At 38.1% G+C, this 19,743-nt stretch overlaps 1 protein-coding gene across 4 annotated transcripts in view; it reads right to left on the minus strand.

Annotated features, from left to right (window-relative positions):
* C (ceruloplasmin) overlaps positions 1-19,743 on the minus strand; it is a 55,604-nt gene that overhangs the window by 18,004 nt on the left and 17,857 nt on the right. For all 4 annotated transcript variants that reach the window (XM_011721764.2, XM_011721763.2, XM_011721766.3 and 1 more), the window contains exons 7-12: positions 17,860-17,999; positions 15,410-15,562; positions 14,062-14,273; positions 3,880-4,030; positions 2,343-2,555; positions 1,033-1,240 (exon numbers count right to left, since the gene is read on the minus strand). In XM_011721764.2, coding sequence (XP_011720066.2) covers positions 1,033-1,240; positions 2,343-2,555; positions 3,880-4,030; positions 14,062-14,273; positions 15,410-15,562; positions 17,860-17,999 — 1,077 coding nt within the window. The remainder of the gene's footprint in view (positions 1-1,032; positions 1,241-2,342; positions 2,556-3,879; positions 4,031-14,061; positions 14,274-15,409; positions 15,563-17,859; positions 18,000-19,743) is intronic.

Genomic DNA, 19,743 nt, shown 5'->3' on the forward strand with positions numbered 1-19,743 from the left:
TCTAAAATGAGATATTTGAACAGATCATCTCTAAGATTACTTTATAACTCTAAAATTTTATGAGTCCAGTATTTCTGATTTATAGGAACTGAAATGGACATATTTTCCCAGGCATTCCCTTTTCCTGAAGTTTTCACTTCTAATGGCACCTGTAGCCTTTTAACCATTTTACCCAATTACAAAATAAATGTTTACTCCTTTACACTGCAAACCATACTCACTACTGCTGTGCAGCTAACCAGGTAACCACTGGTAGCCACAGGTCACCAGTTGTGCTATGCACCCTGGATCCGAACACTTGCCCACCCCAATCCCTCAGATCATCGCCGTGCGGTCAGTGCATGATGTAAGTGGAATGATGGAGAGGAAGGTGCTTGGAAAAGTATGAAGAAAGGGCTAACTAGAAGTGATGAGTGATGCTGCTCTAAATGAATGTTTCTGAAGCTCTATTAATCATCCTCTACTTACATCTATTCATACAGAATTTATTTTGTACTTTTCCATAATGCACATGTTACTGGTAATTTTGTGTCATATTTTCCTGTATAAGTTCTTGGAGGGTAGAGACTGTATCTGCTATATCACCTTCAAGCATTTAAAATATTCCATACATAACAGTTTTAAGAATGTGAAATGACTAACTGTTAGACTAACAATGAAAACTCTGAAGGAAAAATAAGCAACAAACTGTTGCTAAGGGGAATAGTATTTCTGCTCTGAATTTGGAAATTAACTTTTGTTAAGTTTGAAAACAAATGACACATGAGGGCACATGAATGTGAGAAGACACTGCAGCAGAAAAAAAAGCAAGACTCCAAAGGATCAAAGGAGGTAAATGGAAATTTTCCCTTGAGGAAATTGAGAGAAGCAGAAATGAATGAGGACAAGTTCCTAGGAAGTGTTTTGTTGTTGTTTTGGTTGTTATTGTTTAATGCAACTTTTTTTTCTCTAAAATTTGGTGTAATTCTTACTTCTCTGAAAAGGAAACCTAAAATTACAGCTGAAATTGGGAATCAGAGTCTGGAGAATTACTTCCGCTCTTGTAAATGATGCAGCTCCTTCTCCCACTGCCTCTGTGGGGAGTAATCCCATTCCACCTCCACTGCTGCAATATAGTATGTCCTCTCTCCCAGGTAGAAGGTGGAATCCTCAGACTGCCGCCTGCATTGGTTCACAGTATATTTTTGCTTCATGCCGCCTGTGTAATGATCAGTTGTAAGGCATTCAACATTAAAAGTCCCTGGAGTGGTAAATAAGAAAACATGTCACTTCTTTGCTAGTGCCCTCTGGGGCTCTCCACCTTCCTCAGAATTAATGCTGAAGTCCTTATTGTGGCCTCAGTTAGGTGATCTAGCTTTCCACACCTCTGATTACATCCCCTCCTGCTCACCCTGCTCCATGCACCAAGGCCTTTTGCTGTTCTTAGAACAGGTCAAGTGTGTGCCTGCCTTGGGACCTTTGCACTTGCTGTTTCCTGTGCTGTCTCCCCAAAATATCCTCATGGTTCATGTCCTCATTTTATTCTGGTCTCTCCTTAAGTAGCACCTCCTGAGAGAATCTTGACCCTTTCCCCTCTCAGTCACCACCCCCTTCCCCTGCCTTATTTTTCTTTATGTACTTATAATGACTTGACATACATGTATTAATATACTGGCTTGTCTGTCTCCCTGCATTAGAATTGCAGCAGCTTAAGACATCTTATCTCTTTTGTTCATTGTTGTATTTACATTTGTTGAAGGAAGGAAAGGGTGACACTGGATTGGTCTGAAGTTTCAGTGGCATATCGTAAACCAAATAAAGCCTGAAACAAGCTAGCATATTTTCACATTTTGATTAAAATTCTTTCTCTTCTGTTTTAGTTTGTTTTACTCATTCAGAGCCAGGTCTATAGATGTCTCTGAATCTGCATGGCTACAATGCTAGAATAGAATATTCACTTGCAACCAATAAGCCTCTACTTACAGCCTACATCTAGGCTACAGAGACATGAAAAGTTTAGGTGCAGAATATTTATGGGAGTCATTCCCCTTCTAGTCTGATTTTCCAGCTCTCTTTAAAAGGACCATAATCTAAAAAGGGATCATCTTGAGGAGCCTATGGAAACGGAGAAAACCACACCCTGTTCTTTTCTTACTCCGCATTCTCCTCAGTAACTACGAAACAGACCCATCTGGTACATACTTCAGCTGATAGTAGCCTGGACTTGCTCTTTCAGAGATAGGAAGGGCACTTGGAAGGCTTGGGGAAGGAATACGTTTATCACCCAACACATTCTGCTACAGAATTTTAAACCAAAGCTACACAAATTCATCTACTAGAGACTTGGCTTTAAATAAATATACCTTCCGTGTCAGGCCACATGAGGAGTGTAAGACTTGTTTGAGGGAAGAGGTTTACTGTGTCTCTCCGTTCTCCTCTCCACAGATATGTGTTTCCTGAAAAGTATATTCCATGTACATCGGCCTCATTTCCAACGCTGAATAAGTACCACACGACCGAATCTCCTTTGCACATATTGAGACCAGGCTGATTCCCATACATGAATCCATTCATGGCTGTGAAAGTTGGGAAGTAACATTTTGGAAGTGGTTTAGATTCTACTACATGACAACCTCACAGACTTTCTAGGACCAACTTTGTTTTTTTAATTTTTAATTTTTAAAAGGCCTATTCAGGCCTGCCCACGCTTTATGTGTCAGGAGTGTCCTTGCAACTCCTTGCCGTTCCTGGCACTTCCAGAGCAGACGCTGGCTGAAAGGACCAGAGCTGAATGCATAGTTCTTGAAGTTCTATGCTAGTGTCCCTAGCAACCTGAGAATCCCACTGCTCTTCCTGGCTAAAGCAATGATTCTGTCATTTCCAGTTCTTTAAGTGATTATATTTGTGAGCACCCAAATCTGCGAATTATAACAGCTTTTTCTGTGCACCATATACTGGGAGTGTGTTGCTCTTCTAGGTGAAAAAGTCTAATTCATCTTGAATAACAGGGAAGGTCATATGTAGGAGGTTTTTATCTTTATCTTGCATATTTAATTATTTTTGATGAATAATATTCTCAGTGCTTCCAAATATACAAAAATGCAGAATCAAAAGGAGTATTTTAAAGGTTGTGGGTAGCGTGACTAGTACCTAGCTTGAAAATACCAGTTTGTAACACAACTTTACATGTTTTTCTTCTACTAGCTACAATAATTTTTACTGATGTCCATTAATGGTGTGGGCCTTTTGAATAATGAACTCACTGTCTCTGAGCTCTAACCACTTTTTAGAATTACACTAGGTATTAAAAAAATCTAATATTAGACTTAAATAAAAATCTCTGGGGGTATTCCAGGGCACTGGTCATTTTTTGAAAGCTCCCAGGTGATTCTAATGTGCAGTCAAGGGTTAGAATCATTGAGGGCGGAGATCATCTCTTTCTGCATATTGAATAATCAAATGAGCCTGTCATTATTGAGCCACACATGAGAAAAGCATCTGCTCCAGTAGTTTTCAAACTGTAGCGTTCATCAGAATCACCTGCAGAGTTTGTTGAAAATAGATTGCCGGGATCCATCTCCAAAGTTTCGGACTTTGTAGTTCAGGGTAGGGGTCCAAGAATTTGCATTTCTAATAAGTCCCTCAGTGATGCTGAGGCTGCTGATATAGGGACCACACTTTAAGGATCATTCATGTAATTGACATATCTTGAATTAAGTGAAATAATGACTAATTGACTGACACATCAAATAACCAATGATATTACCTTCAGGACACTATTGTAATCATTTATTGAAAAATAATCAATGAGCAAAGCTCTTCACATTTTGGTTTAGTTAAAAGCATTACATATGCAGTACTAAAATAACTTGGTAGATTGGTGGATGATGCAGTACTTACAGTGCATTTTATTAGATTCCTGAAAGTCTTCATCTTCCTTATCCACCTGATCAGGTGCAGTTGTAAACATTCTAATATTATCTTCCAGGAGTAAACTCTCATTCTCATCAAATACTGTAGGAAACAAGTAGAACTCCTTGTCTACATCTTTCTGTAAATCAAAACAAAATGAGATGAAGACGGAATGAGTAAAACAGAAGACTTCCATGTGCACAATACTCTTTGTGCACAAACACGCCTAAGGGAAGGAATGAGAACAGAAGTTTCTGTTACTCTTTGTAAACTAGGGTTCATGAAATATTTCAGTTCACCACCAGAGCTTTCTTTGGTATCTGTTTAGTGGATTCGTGGTTCAATATAGTAATCTGAGCCTCTCTCTGCATCTAAAGGTTCTAACTCTGCCTTCCTGCTCACATTGCACATACCAATTGAAGCCACCAGAGGATAAAAAATTGTTAAAATAGGAGAGAATATGGGTCTGTGCTGGAAATCAGGGAAGATGCCATCCACATTCATGAAAACCGGAAGAATTTCTGTAAGGCAGAGCAGGATGGAAGCAGATTTGAGGAAGAAATCATCCTGGATGAAGAAATAACCTCCCAATGAATTCCAACAGAGATTCAAACAATCTCCAGCCAGCTGTTCAAACATTATCACCTCCTCCCACTTCTCCCAGTGGGAAAAAAAAAAAAAAAAAGGAAGCAGAAATGCTATCTGTTCTTTGAAATGATTCAGTAGTTCAGAAGAAGGCAGTCAAAGGAATCAAAGCAAATGAGCCCCTGAGAATAAGTGACTCTCAAAGGAGAGAATAAAGATTATTGCCTGTCTTTCCCTTGAGATCAGTCCTTCAGATACATGATAAGGTGATTATGAAATTGAAAAAATCGAACTAAAGCAAAGACCTGAAGGTTAGATCCTGCAGAGAACTGAATCAATGATGAAGGTGATCTAAAGAAAGCTCCCATTAGCTGGGCGCGGTGGCTCACGCCTGTAATTCCAGCACTTTGGGAGGCCAAGGCAGGCGGATCACGCGGTGAGGAGATCAAGACCACCCTGGCTAACACGGTGAAGCCCCATCTCTACTAAAAATACAAAAAAAAAAAAAAAGCCGGGCGTGGCGGCGGGGCCCTGTAGTCCTGGCTGCTCAGGAGGCTGAGGCAGGAGAATGGCGTGAACCCGGGAGGCAGAGCTTGCAGTGAGCCGAGATCGCGCCACTGCACTCCAGCCTGGGCAACAGAGCGAGACTCTCGTCTCAAAAAAAAAAAAAGAGAAATCTCCCATAAAACGGAGGAGAGCATTTGAAGATGAAAAATATACACACTGTAATAATTTTAGAAGTTATAAAAGGAGGAGGCACAATCGTAAGAAATACTAGTGGAAGTGTTTGCCACCACAAAGGGAAAAGACTAGAGGATTCAGATTCAAAAGCCTCCTGAAAACAAGACAAGATTAGTAATAGAGATCTATACCTAAAAATGTCCTGGTAAATTTTCCATTTTAAAAATGTTATGAAAGGAAAAAATCAGGTTGACATTGAAATTACCAAGTACAATAAATACCAGAAGAAGGTGAAGTAGCATTTATCTTTTTGAGAAGAATACATTATGATACAAAAATGTAACACCAGGTAAAGAACAACAAAAGTCATTTTCAGATGTATAAGGATTCCAGCAGGGACTGGTACAATCACCTATATACTGATCGACAGAGAAAACTTTAGTGAAATGTTTTCAGGCATGTTTTCTGATCATAATGCAACAAAATTAAAAATTACTAGTCACGGACAAAAAGTGAAAAAGAATGTCATTTTTGATCCAAATAACTCTTAGATCAAAGAGAAAATAAAAATGAAATATTGAGATAACAAATCTCAAGTAATTGAGATAAAGTAATGTCTGTGAGAACGCTGTAAAGAAAAATGTATGGAATGTAAACATATAAACTAAGAATCTGAAAAGCTTTTTATCTTAAAACCAAATAAAAATAAATGTAAATATCTGAAAAATTGTTTAAATTAGTTACAGAGAAAAATTAATAAAGACAAAAGCATAAATTAACAAATTTAACACAGGTAAAATGATTAAACCCAAAAATATATTTTGTGAAAAGACCAGAGAAATATATAAATCTCTGGCAAGTCCAATAAAAAAGGTGGAGAGAACCAAAAAATACCACATTAGAAATGAGAAAGGAATATAATCACATATATAGGGAAGAAAAATGTAAACCATTATATGCAATAAGTGTGATCAACTGACTTAGAAAGAAGTGCCTGACTAGACCAGTACTCATGGCTGAAATGAAATAGTGATTAAAAACATAAACAGGCTGTGTGCAGTGGCTCACACTTGTAATCCCAGCACTTTGGGAAGCTGAGGCAGGCAGATCACTTGAGGTCAGGAGTTCGCGACCAGTCTGACCAACATGGCGAAACCCCATCTCTACTAACAATACAAAAATTAACTGAGCATGCCTGTAGTCCCAGCTACTCAGGAGGCTGAAGCACAAGAATAGCTTGAACCCAGCAGGTGGAAGTTGCAGTGAGCTGAGATCACACCACTGCACTCTAGCCTGGGCGACAGAGCAAGACTCTGTCTAAAAAAAAAAAAAAAAAAAAAAAAAAGGATGCGGGGAGTCCCATACATAAACAACAAAACTGCTCCTTTTTAAAAGTCAAAATAATTTTACAGGCAGTTTCTTTCAACTCTCTAAGGAGCAGATGGTTCCCAACTATTTAAACTATTCCTAGTTTATTTAATAGAGATAGTATAACCATGGATATTAATTTCATTTATAAGCTTAAATGAGAAATTCTAAATCAAACATGATCAAACTCAGCCCACCAATATATTAAAGAAAAATTCACCATACTCAAGTATTGTTCTCCCCCAGAGTGCAAGGATAGTTTAACAAAGATAGTTTAACATTAGAAAGTCCTTAATGTAGCTGGTCATATTTATTTGTAGTTGATCACATTAAAGGAGAAAAATTATATAATAATTTCAAGAAAATCTAAAAAGAAATTTTTATAAAATATGACATTCTGGCATTAGCTCTTCCCTTTGCTTTTCTCTCAGATCTTTGCAAGGCTGCCTCTTTGAAATTTAGGTATCACATTAAATATTATCTCCACATTATCTGAACTAGAATTTCTGTTCACTATCTCATTACCCTATTTTTTTTTTTTAACAGAACTTGTCACTTTCTGAGGTTATCTATTTCATTTTCTTTTGTTTGCTTATCTTCATCTCCTTTCCTCCCATCCCCCTCCTTCCTCCCATATACACTAGAATAAAAACCTGTCAGAGCAGGAAACTTACTTGTCTTATTTACCAGTGAATTCTGTGCCTAGCACAGGATGTTTTTTGAGCAGCTCAAGTGATTTGTTTTTTAAACAAGTGATTTGTTTTAAAAACACTCTGTGTAAACTAGAAGTAGAATAAAGCACAACCACTAGCCAATTCATACTTAGTGGTAAAATAAATAGAGATGTTCTCATTAAGATCAGACACAAAACAAGGCTACTGGCTATTACCACTATTGTTTAATATTATTTGTAATATTCTACCCATCATAATAAGGCAAGAACATAGGACAAATTTGAAATACTGGCAAAGAGAATTAGCATTATTTGTAGATAATATAGAACCTATATGAATCAGTTGGAAATTACTTGAACTAAGAAATGAATATTTAGATGTCCAGCTCCAAAATAAATGTTAAGCAACTAACAGCTATTTCTATAATGACAATATGCAATTAGAAAATACCATGTAATGCAGCCGGGCGCGGTGGCTCACGCCTGTAATCCCAGCACTTTGGGAGGCTGAGGCGGGCGGATCACAAGGTCAGGAGATCGAGACCACGGTGAAACCCCGTCTCTACTAAAAATACAAAAAATTAGACGGGCGCGGTGGCGGGCGCCTGTAGTCCCAGCTACTCAGGAGCCTGAGGCAGGAGAATGGCGTGAACCCGGAAGGCGGAGCTTGCAGTGAGCCGAGATCGCGCCACTGCACTCCAGCCTGGGCGACAGAGCGAGACTCCGTCTCAAAAAAAAAAAAAAAAGAAAAAAAAAAAAAAAAAAAAGAAAATACCATGTAATGCATAATATTTAAAAAATAGGAATTCGATAAGAAACATGCAGGACAAATATGAAAAAGACTAAGAATTTACTGAATAATTAAAAAAAACAACTTGAATTAAAGGGCTCCTGAGTGAAAGACTAACTATAGCTAAGAGATGAATTATAGCCAAGAGATGAATTCTCTCCAACTAAAGCTATTCATTTAATGTAATAATAATAAAAACTACCAATGGCAGTTTTTTAGTTTAACAAAATTTTATTAACATTGATCTAGAAGAATGTGCACGTGAGGGCATCTAAGAATAAAAGGGAAAATAATTATTTTCAGTAATGGATGAACATGTTCTATCATGTATTTAAAACTTTACAAGCTATAATAATAAAAACAATGTGGTACAGGTAGGGTACAGATAGGTCACACGGTAAACTAGGAAACCTAGAAAAATCATCCAGATATATTCAAGATTTACAACGTGATAAAGGTGACACTTCAAATCAGTGAGTAAAGAATAGATTGGTTAATATATAATGCTCAGATAATCTAATAGTTGTTTAGAAAAGGTAAACTTAGAGCCTTAGAGCTCTACTCGCCAAACTCAACATGTGTTACAAGTAGAATTTTAAGATACTGACCAAAATGTAGATGAATATTTACTTACCTATAGAATAGAAAATAATTTTCTAAGTATGATACAAAAGGCAAAAAAAAATAAAAGAATTGATAATTTGGCTATGCAACACTGAAAACAGCTATATCGTCATAGGCAAACAAAAAATAAAAACACTCAACTGTAAGCAATAATGGAATATGAAAAAACACAAAAAAGAAAAAGACCTGCATTATACGTAACAAAAGGTAATATGTATGTAGTATATACACACATATATATATAATATGACTTAATATGTAGATATTTTATGGATTAATAATTGAAAATGAATAGCTGCCATCACCAAGAAATTGACAAAAGCAGTACAAATGGTCAATAAACATTATTAAACTATAAATTTAAATGAGAATGAGGTGCAGTAATTCACCTATGCTGTTTGTAAAAATGTAAAACTAAGTATTAGTAAAACGGCAGAGAACAGCCTCTCTCCTACACTTTACGCAGTGATTCTCAAACTTTTCTATTGCAACCACATAAGAAGTACATTTCATGTTGTGATCCTACACACACACACACACACACACACACACACACACACACCAGAAAAGAAATTTCCTTAACACTTACTTGTACTTACTGTATGTGGTATACTTTGACAACACTTACTTGGTACTTACTGTATGTGGTATACATTGACATTGTCTCTTCTTTCCCACTTGATACTTCAAAAAATTCTACTTGCTAGTTACAACCGACTAAATGGGTCATGATCTGCAGTTTGAAAAATACTACTTTATGAAGAGCAGTTTGACAAGCACATAAGTTGTGCCTAGCCTGTAACCTAGAAATTTAAGTCCCAAGATTTGTTCCCATGAAGAAAAAATGGACATATCCTACTCTTTAGTTAAAACAAAAAATAGTATGCCAAATACACAGGGTTCATAACTGTAAAAAATTGCAAACCATCTAAATGTCTGACAATAGGGAACTGACTGAATAAATTATGGTGCATTCATATCATGAAATACTTTGCAGTCATTCAGAATAATGATGAAGTTTTTTTAATGATATAGAAAGAGAGTCATAATATTTTAAGTGTATAAAGCAAATTGCAAACAATATATGCAATTGTGATCCCTTTTTTGTGTTGAGACTATTTTCTTTTACTTCCGTATATTTTCATAATTTTAAAAGTGTTTATGAAATACTTTCATATTAAACTGATTTTTTTTAAAAAAATAATAGTTATAAAGGTCAGGAACTTGCTTTAGAAATTGATTGACTTCACATTGTGTTGTATGCATTTAGACAAGATAACCGTTCCTTGTCAGCTTAATATATTTTAGCTTGCCCAGGGCTTTAACCTATATTCATTCCATTTGTTTCTTTCAAAAAGAAAGAATGCAACCCATCAAGATGCGTCAGCAGGGCAGGTTTCATCTCCATTTTACTGATGATTCAGATGGACATGAGAAATATTAAATAACTAATCTGTAGCCACATGACTAGTAACTGAGAAAACCAGGATGAGGACTTCTGATGCCTCTGTAGGCCTTCCTGTGTTGTGATTTCTCCATTTGCAAAATGAAGATAATGAAATATGCAGAAGGTAAATCTCATTTTAAATCTCAACTCATTGAGCATCAGTTCTTTGTCTACAAAATGAGCATAAAAATACATAGCCTCTTGTGTTGTTGCAAAGGTTAAATAAGGTAATATGTGTGACGGTACCTGGAGAGAGTTTAATAAATATTAGTCTTGTTTTATTCCTTCCAAAGTAAGCACAAAATCAAGAATAGGAATCTAAAAGTAGAAAACCTTTTTTTCTTTTTCAGTTACATATTTAAAATTTTTTTTTTTTTTTTCAAAACAGAGTCTGGCTTTGTCCCCCATGCTAGAGTGCAGTGACGCGATCTCTGCTCACAGCAACCTCCGCCTCCCGGGTTCAAGCAGTTCTCGTGCCTCAGCCTCCTGAGTGGCTGGGATTACAGACATGTGCCAGCACGCCTGGCTAATTTTTGTGATTGTAGTAGAGACAGGGTTTCACCATGTTGACCAGTCTGGTCTCAAACTCTTGACCTCAAGTGATCCACTGGCCTCAGCCTCCTAAAGTGCTGGGGTTACAGGTGTGAACAACCGCACCCAGCCACATATTTAAAATTTTAAGTGATCGTATTACCATTTACAAAGGCCAAATAAAAATAAAACATCTCGGCGTAATCTTAAAAAAATATCCAAGACCCATATAAGAGGAACTATAAAATACTCTTGAAAAACACAAATGTAGACTTGAACAAATGGAAAGACATGCATTCTTATGTAGGATGACTCAACTTCATAATTATGTCTGTTCTCCCTACTTATATCGTTTGAAACAATCCCAATAAAACACTATCAAGCCTTTTTCTGGATCTAGGTAAGTTTTTCTAAGGTTCAGTAGAAAGAATAAGTAAGCAAAATTAGTCATTAAAATGAAGGAAAAGAAGAGAAATGAGACATACCTATAGCCATTAAACATACTAAAGGGCCCTCCAATTAAAGCAGTATAGTATTGGTGCATGAATAGATAAAGACCAGCAGAACAGCATAGAAAATCTAGAAATAGACTCACTTATGTATAAATATTTTAGTAGATGATAAAGGCAGCATTTCAATCAATGTGGGAAAGTTTAGCTTTTTTGTGGATAACTGGATAGCCATATAGAAAAAGATAAATAGGATCCACTCCTTGACTGTACCATTTATTTCCTATCAGATTTGTGCAAATCCCCAAATTTGACAATATAGTTTGTAATAATGCTGTGGAAACACAGATAATCTCACTTGTAACTTCTGGAAATACAAACTGGCACAACTACAGAGGGGGATTTGGCAATATTTCACAACACTGTATAAGCATTTACCTTTTGTTCCAACAATACAATTTTTAGGAATTTATCACAAAGGTATGCTGGCAAAAATACAAAGAGACGTGAACGAGGCTAACAAAGCTGTACATTATTTTGTATTTGTGAAGGCAAAGACTAGAAGCAACCCAAACACTTGTCAAATAAGGGACTGATTGTATAAACTGTAGCATGTCCACACATCAGAGTAATATATACTATGCAAAGAAATGAGGAATGAGCAATATTTCCATACAATACTATGAAGAGATGTTCAGATTCTATTGTGAAGTGAAAAAAGCAAAGATATGAATACACACACATTTGTTTATTTAAAAATGGAAGGATAGGCTGAGGCGGGCGGAAAATACAAAAAAAAAATTAGCCGGGTGTGGTGGCGGGCGCTTGTAGTCCCAGCTAGTCTGGAGGCTGAGGCAGGAGAATAGTGTGAACCCGGGAGGCGGAGCTTGCAGTGAGCTGAGATCCTGCCAATGCACTCCAGCCTGGGTGACAGAGCGAGACTCCGTCTCAAAAAAATAAATAAACTATAAAGCAAAAAAATAAATAAATAAGTTTACTATAGTGAGTTATGAATATTTTACATAAAATAATATTACAGTTTTAAAAGCAGTTGCTGAAACAGAGGAGTATAATGAATTAACCCGTATATCCAGTGATGGCAAAACTATGTAGAGAAGAACTATTCCAGGTGACTTTAAATATGTAATTTGGCTAAAAATCTCTAGTAGGATCTACCCTAAGGACAAAAAGATTGGCAAACAAATCTTAAACTGTTTTTAGTAATCATATTGTTGATTGTAGTGTTGTAATTGTGATTCTGAGACTGTTGTATGTGTGTTATAAGATGAATCAAGTGAATATGTTGGTGTCATTAAAAAAATAAGATTTTTCAGTGCAGTTTAAGGCAGATACAAATATAAGATTGATGCAGTCAATAACAAACCAAAAAATCTGTAGACTCAAATTTGAATAGAAAGTATTAGTATGAAATCATGATGAATTCATCTGAAAAGTCTTTTCCCATGTTCTTCCACTGAAAAGGCCCCAAAACAATTGTTTGCCCAATAGCAACAAGCAGCTCTAGTGCCCACATTGTGGTTCCAAAAATGATTCCTCACCAAAAAAACAAACAAACAAAAAACAGGGCTTTTGGGAACAAATGGTTCCAGTTCTGGCTCAGAAAATGTGCAAAATTAACCTGGTGTCTCATTATACTAGAAAGCAAAGAATCTTCAGACTACTATGATGTAAAAATAAAGGAATCAACCTGAACAAGTCCTTCGGTATCAAAAAGGATACTTTGAACGTCAGTAGGAATAATGGCAGTGAATCGTAACACACCAAATATGCTTAAATCCGTGAGTGCACAATACTACTTAAAAGTAAAAAAATTATTTAGAGGCTTTTGAAGAATGCTAGAGGAGAGTGATTAATTTGAAAACTTGTAAATACAAGGAATGAATCAAGTATTTGTCATACCCTTTCTGTATACTGTGTACCTCAGGGTAACCAAATAATTCATTAAGACGTTTCTGTTTATAGAGAAGTATGCCAGCTAATAAAGAAAGGAAGATGGAATTAGAATATTACCATTATGCAACCCTGATTAGTTTATGAATCTAGGAAACCATCATCAGTGCTGATAACATCTCCAGTTAAGGGCCAACTACAAATTATGTACTCCCTGATGGAAGTGCCCAGTACCACATTTGAAGCAGTCTTGAAAGAAAAAAAAAAATCTGAATTAGATCAAACTTTTAGATCTAACTACTAGTTGTAGGAAATAGAAGCAGAGAGAAAGAACCATGTTTTAGCGACCGCCAACATTTTTGGCACCAGGGACCGGTTTCACGGAAGACAATTTTTCTACAAAACGTTGGGAAAGGGGAGTGGTTTCTGGGTGAAACTATTCTACCTCAGATCATCAGGCATAGATTCTGATAAGGAACGTGCAACCTAGATCCCTCACATGCATAGTTCACAATAGGGTTTGCGCTCGTATGAGAATCTAGTGCCACCACTGATGTGACAGGAGGCAGAGCTCAGGCGATAATGCTTGCTTACCTGCTGCTCACTTCCTGCTGTGCAACCCAGTTCCTAACAGACACCTAATAGGCTCACCTCCTGCTGTGTGGCCCATGGGTGTGTGTGTGGGGGGGTGTTGGGGACCCCTGTGTTAAATGATACCATACGATAAAATAAATAAAATAAAGACATGGGAAACTTCTACCAGACCGATGACTCTTGCAACAGAAAAACTGCAAGTAAACAATCCTAGGAAACATATAAATTGATTGTAATATGTGTAATTGTTTGGATACTGATCCAAACAACAGACCTAATAAGTCAATTGGAGAAATGTGAACATTGATTTGCTATTTGATAACTTTAAAGAGTTATGATGTGTGTGGTTATTATTTTAAGGTGTGATCATTGTGGGCATTTTTAAAGAAGTCCTTATCTTTTAAAGGTATATACTAAAGTATTTTTGGAGATAATGATGAAGTTAGATATTTCTATTTCTGTCAAAGGATCATTTTCAAAGAGATTGAACAATTTTTTTTCCCCCAGTTGCACTTACCTGTCTCCCATTTGCATGTAAACTTCCTTTCCTGCATATTTTCATTGGCCCAATAAGCCCAGTGAATATATCTTTAGTGGGATCCACAGCAGAATAATACATCTTAGCTAGACACACAGGATCTGCATAAGTGGGTCCTACTTCTTCGGGGACAGTCCATTCATAGGTGAATGTTTCTGTGGGTGCCACATGGGAGGCTGAAGGAGGCACACCTGTGAGAAAGGTCACAGTAGAGAGGTGAAGTGTGCTTTCTAATATGGTCATTTGAGCCACAAAGTAGACTAAGTTTAGTCTAGAATAACCCACTTTTGAGTTCTTTGTTATAAATTGGAATGGAATCCCACTTATGCTCTGGTGTCAGATAACAGACTGATGTGACTGCATCCAGACAGACTCTTCTAAACCTTCTCCTGGGATTGGTGTCCCTCTTTGTGCTCACACATTTTCCGGGAATGTCCCTAGCACCTTTCAGGTTATTTTGTGTGTATTTCTCTTGAACAGAGCTTAACTTTCTTGAAGGCAGGTGCTGACTCTATATTTCTATCAGCTAGAACAATGCCTGGCAATACAGTGTAATCAATGCATTGTCTATTGAATAAAATGGAACTGAAAATAATTGTAGAACTGAAAGGAACTTTGCAGGTGATCCTATTTAAATCTCTCAGATTTACACTCGAGAGAACTGAAGCCAGAAAGACTGAATAACCTGCTCACAGTCATACTGCAAGTGGTAGCAAAGTCTCCAGTCTTCACTGGTCCTTCTTGATATGTAAAAATAGTGAAAAAATCCACATGATGAAATATTTTATATCATTTAAATTATGTTTCTAAAACCCTTGCAATGCTAAAAGAACAAACTCTGATTATGAAATTAAAATAACATTTATTTGCTATGATCTCAACCATATTTAAAATATATATTATATGTATACAGATGAAAGTGGAAGAATTATATAAAAATATGAGTGATTGTTTATAGAACTATAGATAATATTTTGGGCTACACCTTTCTAAATTCTTCAAATATTCTAAAGTTAACATGGTACAGTCTTATAAGAACTGTTTTAAAAATTAAAAATCACCCAGAGTACTCCAGAAATGTATAATTGATACAACCCAACTAAATTACTCTCAGGATTGTCAATAATCATCCAATTAAGGCAGGACAAAATTCCATAAACCAGTTGGAGGTAGGAGAAGGGGTTTATTTGTTTCCTGACATGATGCCTAGAAATGATATATGAGCAGTTTCCTTGGGAGTTCCTGCCTTCAGTTTTTGCAGGACACTGTAAGTGACCAGTACAGTGGGTTATTAAACATTGTTGATTTGTTACAGTGCTGTACTCACTTCCGCTCTGGGGGTTGTAATGTGGGGAATAGTATGTGCCTTCGTTGTTCTTATTGAATCTCACCCCAATCGGCTCCATACTGAGGGGGTATGCTCCTTTGTTATGGAATGTTACTCTGATGGTGTCTCCCACCTCTGCCCAAATGACAGGACCTGGGAACAAAGAGAGAATTATTATCCTTCCTTGGTATATAACATGCAGAATGTATAAGATAGTTATCTTCTTTGACTGTGTTCTCTGGCAAGAACTACTAGGAGCAACATGCTTATTTGTGGTGAATGGAAAGCTTGGTTTTTGAAAAATCCATAATCAATCTGATATGTAGAGGTTGGAAGGAGAGAAGGGCTTTTTAATCAACTTCAGATTAATGAAATTGATTATCATTTTTGTACAAGCCAGTTAGTAAGTTTACACATCTACAAAAACTATTCAGAATGTTGACACTCCTCAGCCTAATCTTCTGTTGGCCAGAGGTGTGTCATTTGTACCAAGAGTTAGGTGCTATAAACTTTGACCACCCAAAGCAGGTAAGTTGAATTGTTTTGGATGTGAAGGATAACACTGTTCTGGATTTTCCATGACCAAAATTAATGATTACCAATTATAGAATAAAAATATATATTTTACATAAATATTTTATGTAATATACAAAATGACATTTATTGAGAGCTTCCTGTTTTTCTGAGTGTTTATGTCTAGTAACTCATTTAATCCCTATACCAACTTTAGTAACTATTGTTCCCATTTTACAGAAGGGAGCAGGGACAGACAGTAATTTTCTTTTTTCTTTTTTCTTTATTTTGAGAGGGAGTATCATTCTGTTGCCTAGGCTGGAGTGCAGTGCCATGATCTCTGCTAACTGCAACCTCTGCCTCCCAAGTTCAAGCGATTCTTCTGTCTCAGCCTCCCAAGTAGCTGGGATTACAGGCGCTCGCCACCATGCCCTTCTAATTTTTGTGCTTTTTTTTTTTTTTTTTTTTTTTTAGTAGAGATGGGGTTTCACCGTGTTGGCCAGGCTGGTCTCGAACTCCTGACCTAAGTGATCTGCCCTCCCCGGCCTCCCAAAATGCTGGGAATATAGGCGTGAGCCACTGCGCCCGGCCAAGTTCAGTAACTTTCAAAGGTCACGCAGCTAATGTATGCATTGGGTACTCACAAAAAAACGGCTTTTTATAAGAGCCTCCAATTCTTGTAATACCTTGTTCAAAAAGTACTATACCTCTGAGTCACTGCTAGAAAAATAAAAGTGAAGAACCAGGACAATCTGAATCCATACTCTGTTTGCTCACCCACTAGGCTTTTCTGCCTGAGTGCCTTGGCGAGAACAGGTCTCTGGACTCTGCCTAGGGGCAGCCTGCAGAGGGCTCTAGGACAGATCCTGCTTGTCTCATTATAGCCTGGGTTTTATTTATTTATTTATTTATTTATTTATTGAGACGGGGTCTCGCTCTGTCACCTAGGCTGGAGTGCGGTGGCAGGATCTCGGCTCACTGCAAGCTCCACCTCCCGGGTTCACGCCATTATCCTGCCTCACTCAGCCTCCCCAGTAGCTGGGACTACAGGCGCCTGCCACCACGCCCGGCTCATTTTTTGCATTTTTAGTAGAGATGGGGTTTCACCGTGTTAGCCAGGGTGGTCTTGATCTCCTGACCTTGTGATCTGCCCACCTCGGCCTCCCAAAGTGCTGAGATTACAGGCGTGAGCCACCGCATCCGGCCCTAGCCTGGATTTTATTTCTAAGGGAACACATCTTTAAGTGCGGAGGCTCACAACTTAGTTATCTATTTAAACCAAGTCACATAAACACACAACACACAATTCCCCTTCCTCTTTGAAGAAAAAAAATAACCATTTGAAGTCAGGTCAGCATGGGTGTTTGTGTTTGTGTGTGTGTGTGTGTGTGTGTGTGTGTGCGCGCGCGCGTGTGTTTGTTTGTTTGTTTCTTTTTTTTTTTTTAAGATGTAGTCTTGTTCTGTCTCCCAGGCTGGAGTGCAGTGGCAGGATCTTGACTCACTGCAACCTCTGCCTCCCGGATTCAAGTAATTCTCATGCCTCAGCATGGAGGCACGAGATACTGGGATTACAGGTACCTGCCACCACGCCCTGCTAATTTTTGTATTTTTAGTAAAGATGGGGTTTCGCCATGTTGTCCAAGCTGGTCTCAAACTCCTGACCCAAGTGATCTGCCCTCCTTGGCCTCCCAAAATGCTGAGATTACAGGCGTGAGCTACCACTCCCAGCCGTCAGTAGGGCTTTTAATGATGAGAATTTACTATTGATAATTTACATTTGGAAAAGTAATTAGCTGCTGCATTTTATTGTTTTATCTTCCACACACCTACTTTACACATAGAAATCATGCAGTAGGTCCTGACGTTACTATTCTTTCTGAGGTTGATTTAGCCCATGGGAAGCATATACCAGCCATAAACATTCTGCACGGACTCACCCAGGATGCCAAGATGCTCTTCTTCAGGGCCTCTCTCCTTTCGATTTGTGAAGGAGGCATCTGTGTACTCACGATAAACCAGCTTTTTATAAGAGCCTCCAATTCTTGTGGTACCTTGTTCAAAAAACACCGCTGAGTCACTGCCGGGGGAAAAAAATGTTTAATGCTGGGGTTGAAGTAGAACAGAAAGCAGGTATTCACTTAAGGTGCTAATTTAAGAGAAAAATTCTGACCAGTGCTTAGAGATGAATATTATCCATGATTTAGAGCAATCCGTACCAGTTACTCAAACAAAGCAGACAGTTCCAGGCCACTCATAGAAGGATGGTCAGTTAAGAAGTAGAGAATCATGGAGGATGTTTATTTTTTCAAGTGAAGAGAAAATTTTCAAAAGGGCCCCTGTCAATCCCTTGACAAAGGATTCTACCATAGACTCTTTTTATCAAATTGTGAAATGTTTAAAAACACAGTGGCTACTCTTTTTTTTTTTTTTTTTTTGAGAGGAAGTCTTGCTCTGTCACCCAGCCTGGAGTTCAGTGGCACTATCTCAGCTCACTGCAACCTCTGCCTCCCAGGTTCAAGTGATTCTCCTGCCTCAGCCTCCTGAGTAGCTGGGACTACAGGCATGTGACACCGTGCCCAGCTACTTTTTTGTATTTTTAGTAGAGACGGGGTTTCACCGTGTTAGCCAGGATGGTGTCGATCACCTGACCTCGTGATCCGCCCGCCTCGGCGTTGCAAAGTGCTGGGATTATAGGCATGAGCCACTGCGCCTGGCCCACAGTGGCTACTCTTTGTTGTGTATTAGCACTGGCCAGCTGCTCAGGAACATTTATTTATTTATTTATTTATTTATTTATTTATTTATTTATTGTTTTTTAAGCAGAGTCTCCCTTTCTTGCCCAAGGTGCGATCTTGGCGGTGCGATCTTGGCTCACTGCAACCTCTGCCTCTCTGGTTCAAGTGATTCTCATACCTCAACCTCCTAAATAACTGGGATTACAGGCGTATGCCACCATGCCCAGCTAATTTTTTGGTTTTTAATAGAGATGGGGCTTTGGGATGTTGGCCAGGCTGGTCTTGCACTCCTGGCCTCAAGTGATCCACCCGCTTTGGCCCTCCAAAGTGCTAGAATGACAGGTGTGAGCCACCGCACCCGGCCAGGAGCTTTTGTTTATTAGCTGAAACTCACGTGACATCACCACAAAGTTGGTATTATTCTCCCTATTTTGCAAATGAAGAAATTAAATTTCAGAAAGGTAATTATTTGACTTGCACAAAGCCACCTCATTCATCATTTCTTTCATTTGACAACTGCATCAAACACCTGCTCTTTGCTGGGAATCTTGCTACGTGTTGATGACTTAATCATAAGCAAGGTGGACTCATCCCTATCCACATGAACCTTACATCTAGCAGAGAAGACAGTCCAGAACCCATCAATATAATACAGTGTAATAAACACAGGGTGTTATGGAGCATTTCTTTGAGGTTGGGGAAAAGTGCAGCGAAGAGGCCACAAAGATGTTCCAGAGGAAGTGATTACTTAAAACTATCTAAAGGGGGAGTAGAGTTAGCAAGATGAAGTGTGTGTGTAGTGCGGAGACTAGGGCTGGTGTATACAAAGAAGAAACTGCCTATGAGAAGGCTTAGAGAAAACAGCGAGTGTGCCATGTTCTAGAAAATATGGCAGAAGCATAGCATGCAGGGCAGGGCAGAGGAGTGAAGAATGAGGCTTAGATAGATGGGAGATAGGCAGGAGGACCTAGTTAAGGTTTCAGCCCATCCCAGGGCAGTGAGAAGCATTTGAAAGATTTAAGCATCCAGGATTAGCATTTTAGGAGGATCCCTCTGGTAGCTGTTTGGAGAATGCATTGGAAAATA

Source organism: Macaca nemestrina, chromosome 2, assembly GCF_043159975.1.
Source record: "Macaca nemestrina isolate mMacNem1 chromosome 2, mMacNem.hap1, whole genome shotgun sequence".
Classification (NCBI taxonomy): domain Eukaryota; kingdom Metazoa; phylum Chordata; class Mammalia; order Primates; family Cercopithecidae; genus Macaca; species Macaca nemestrina.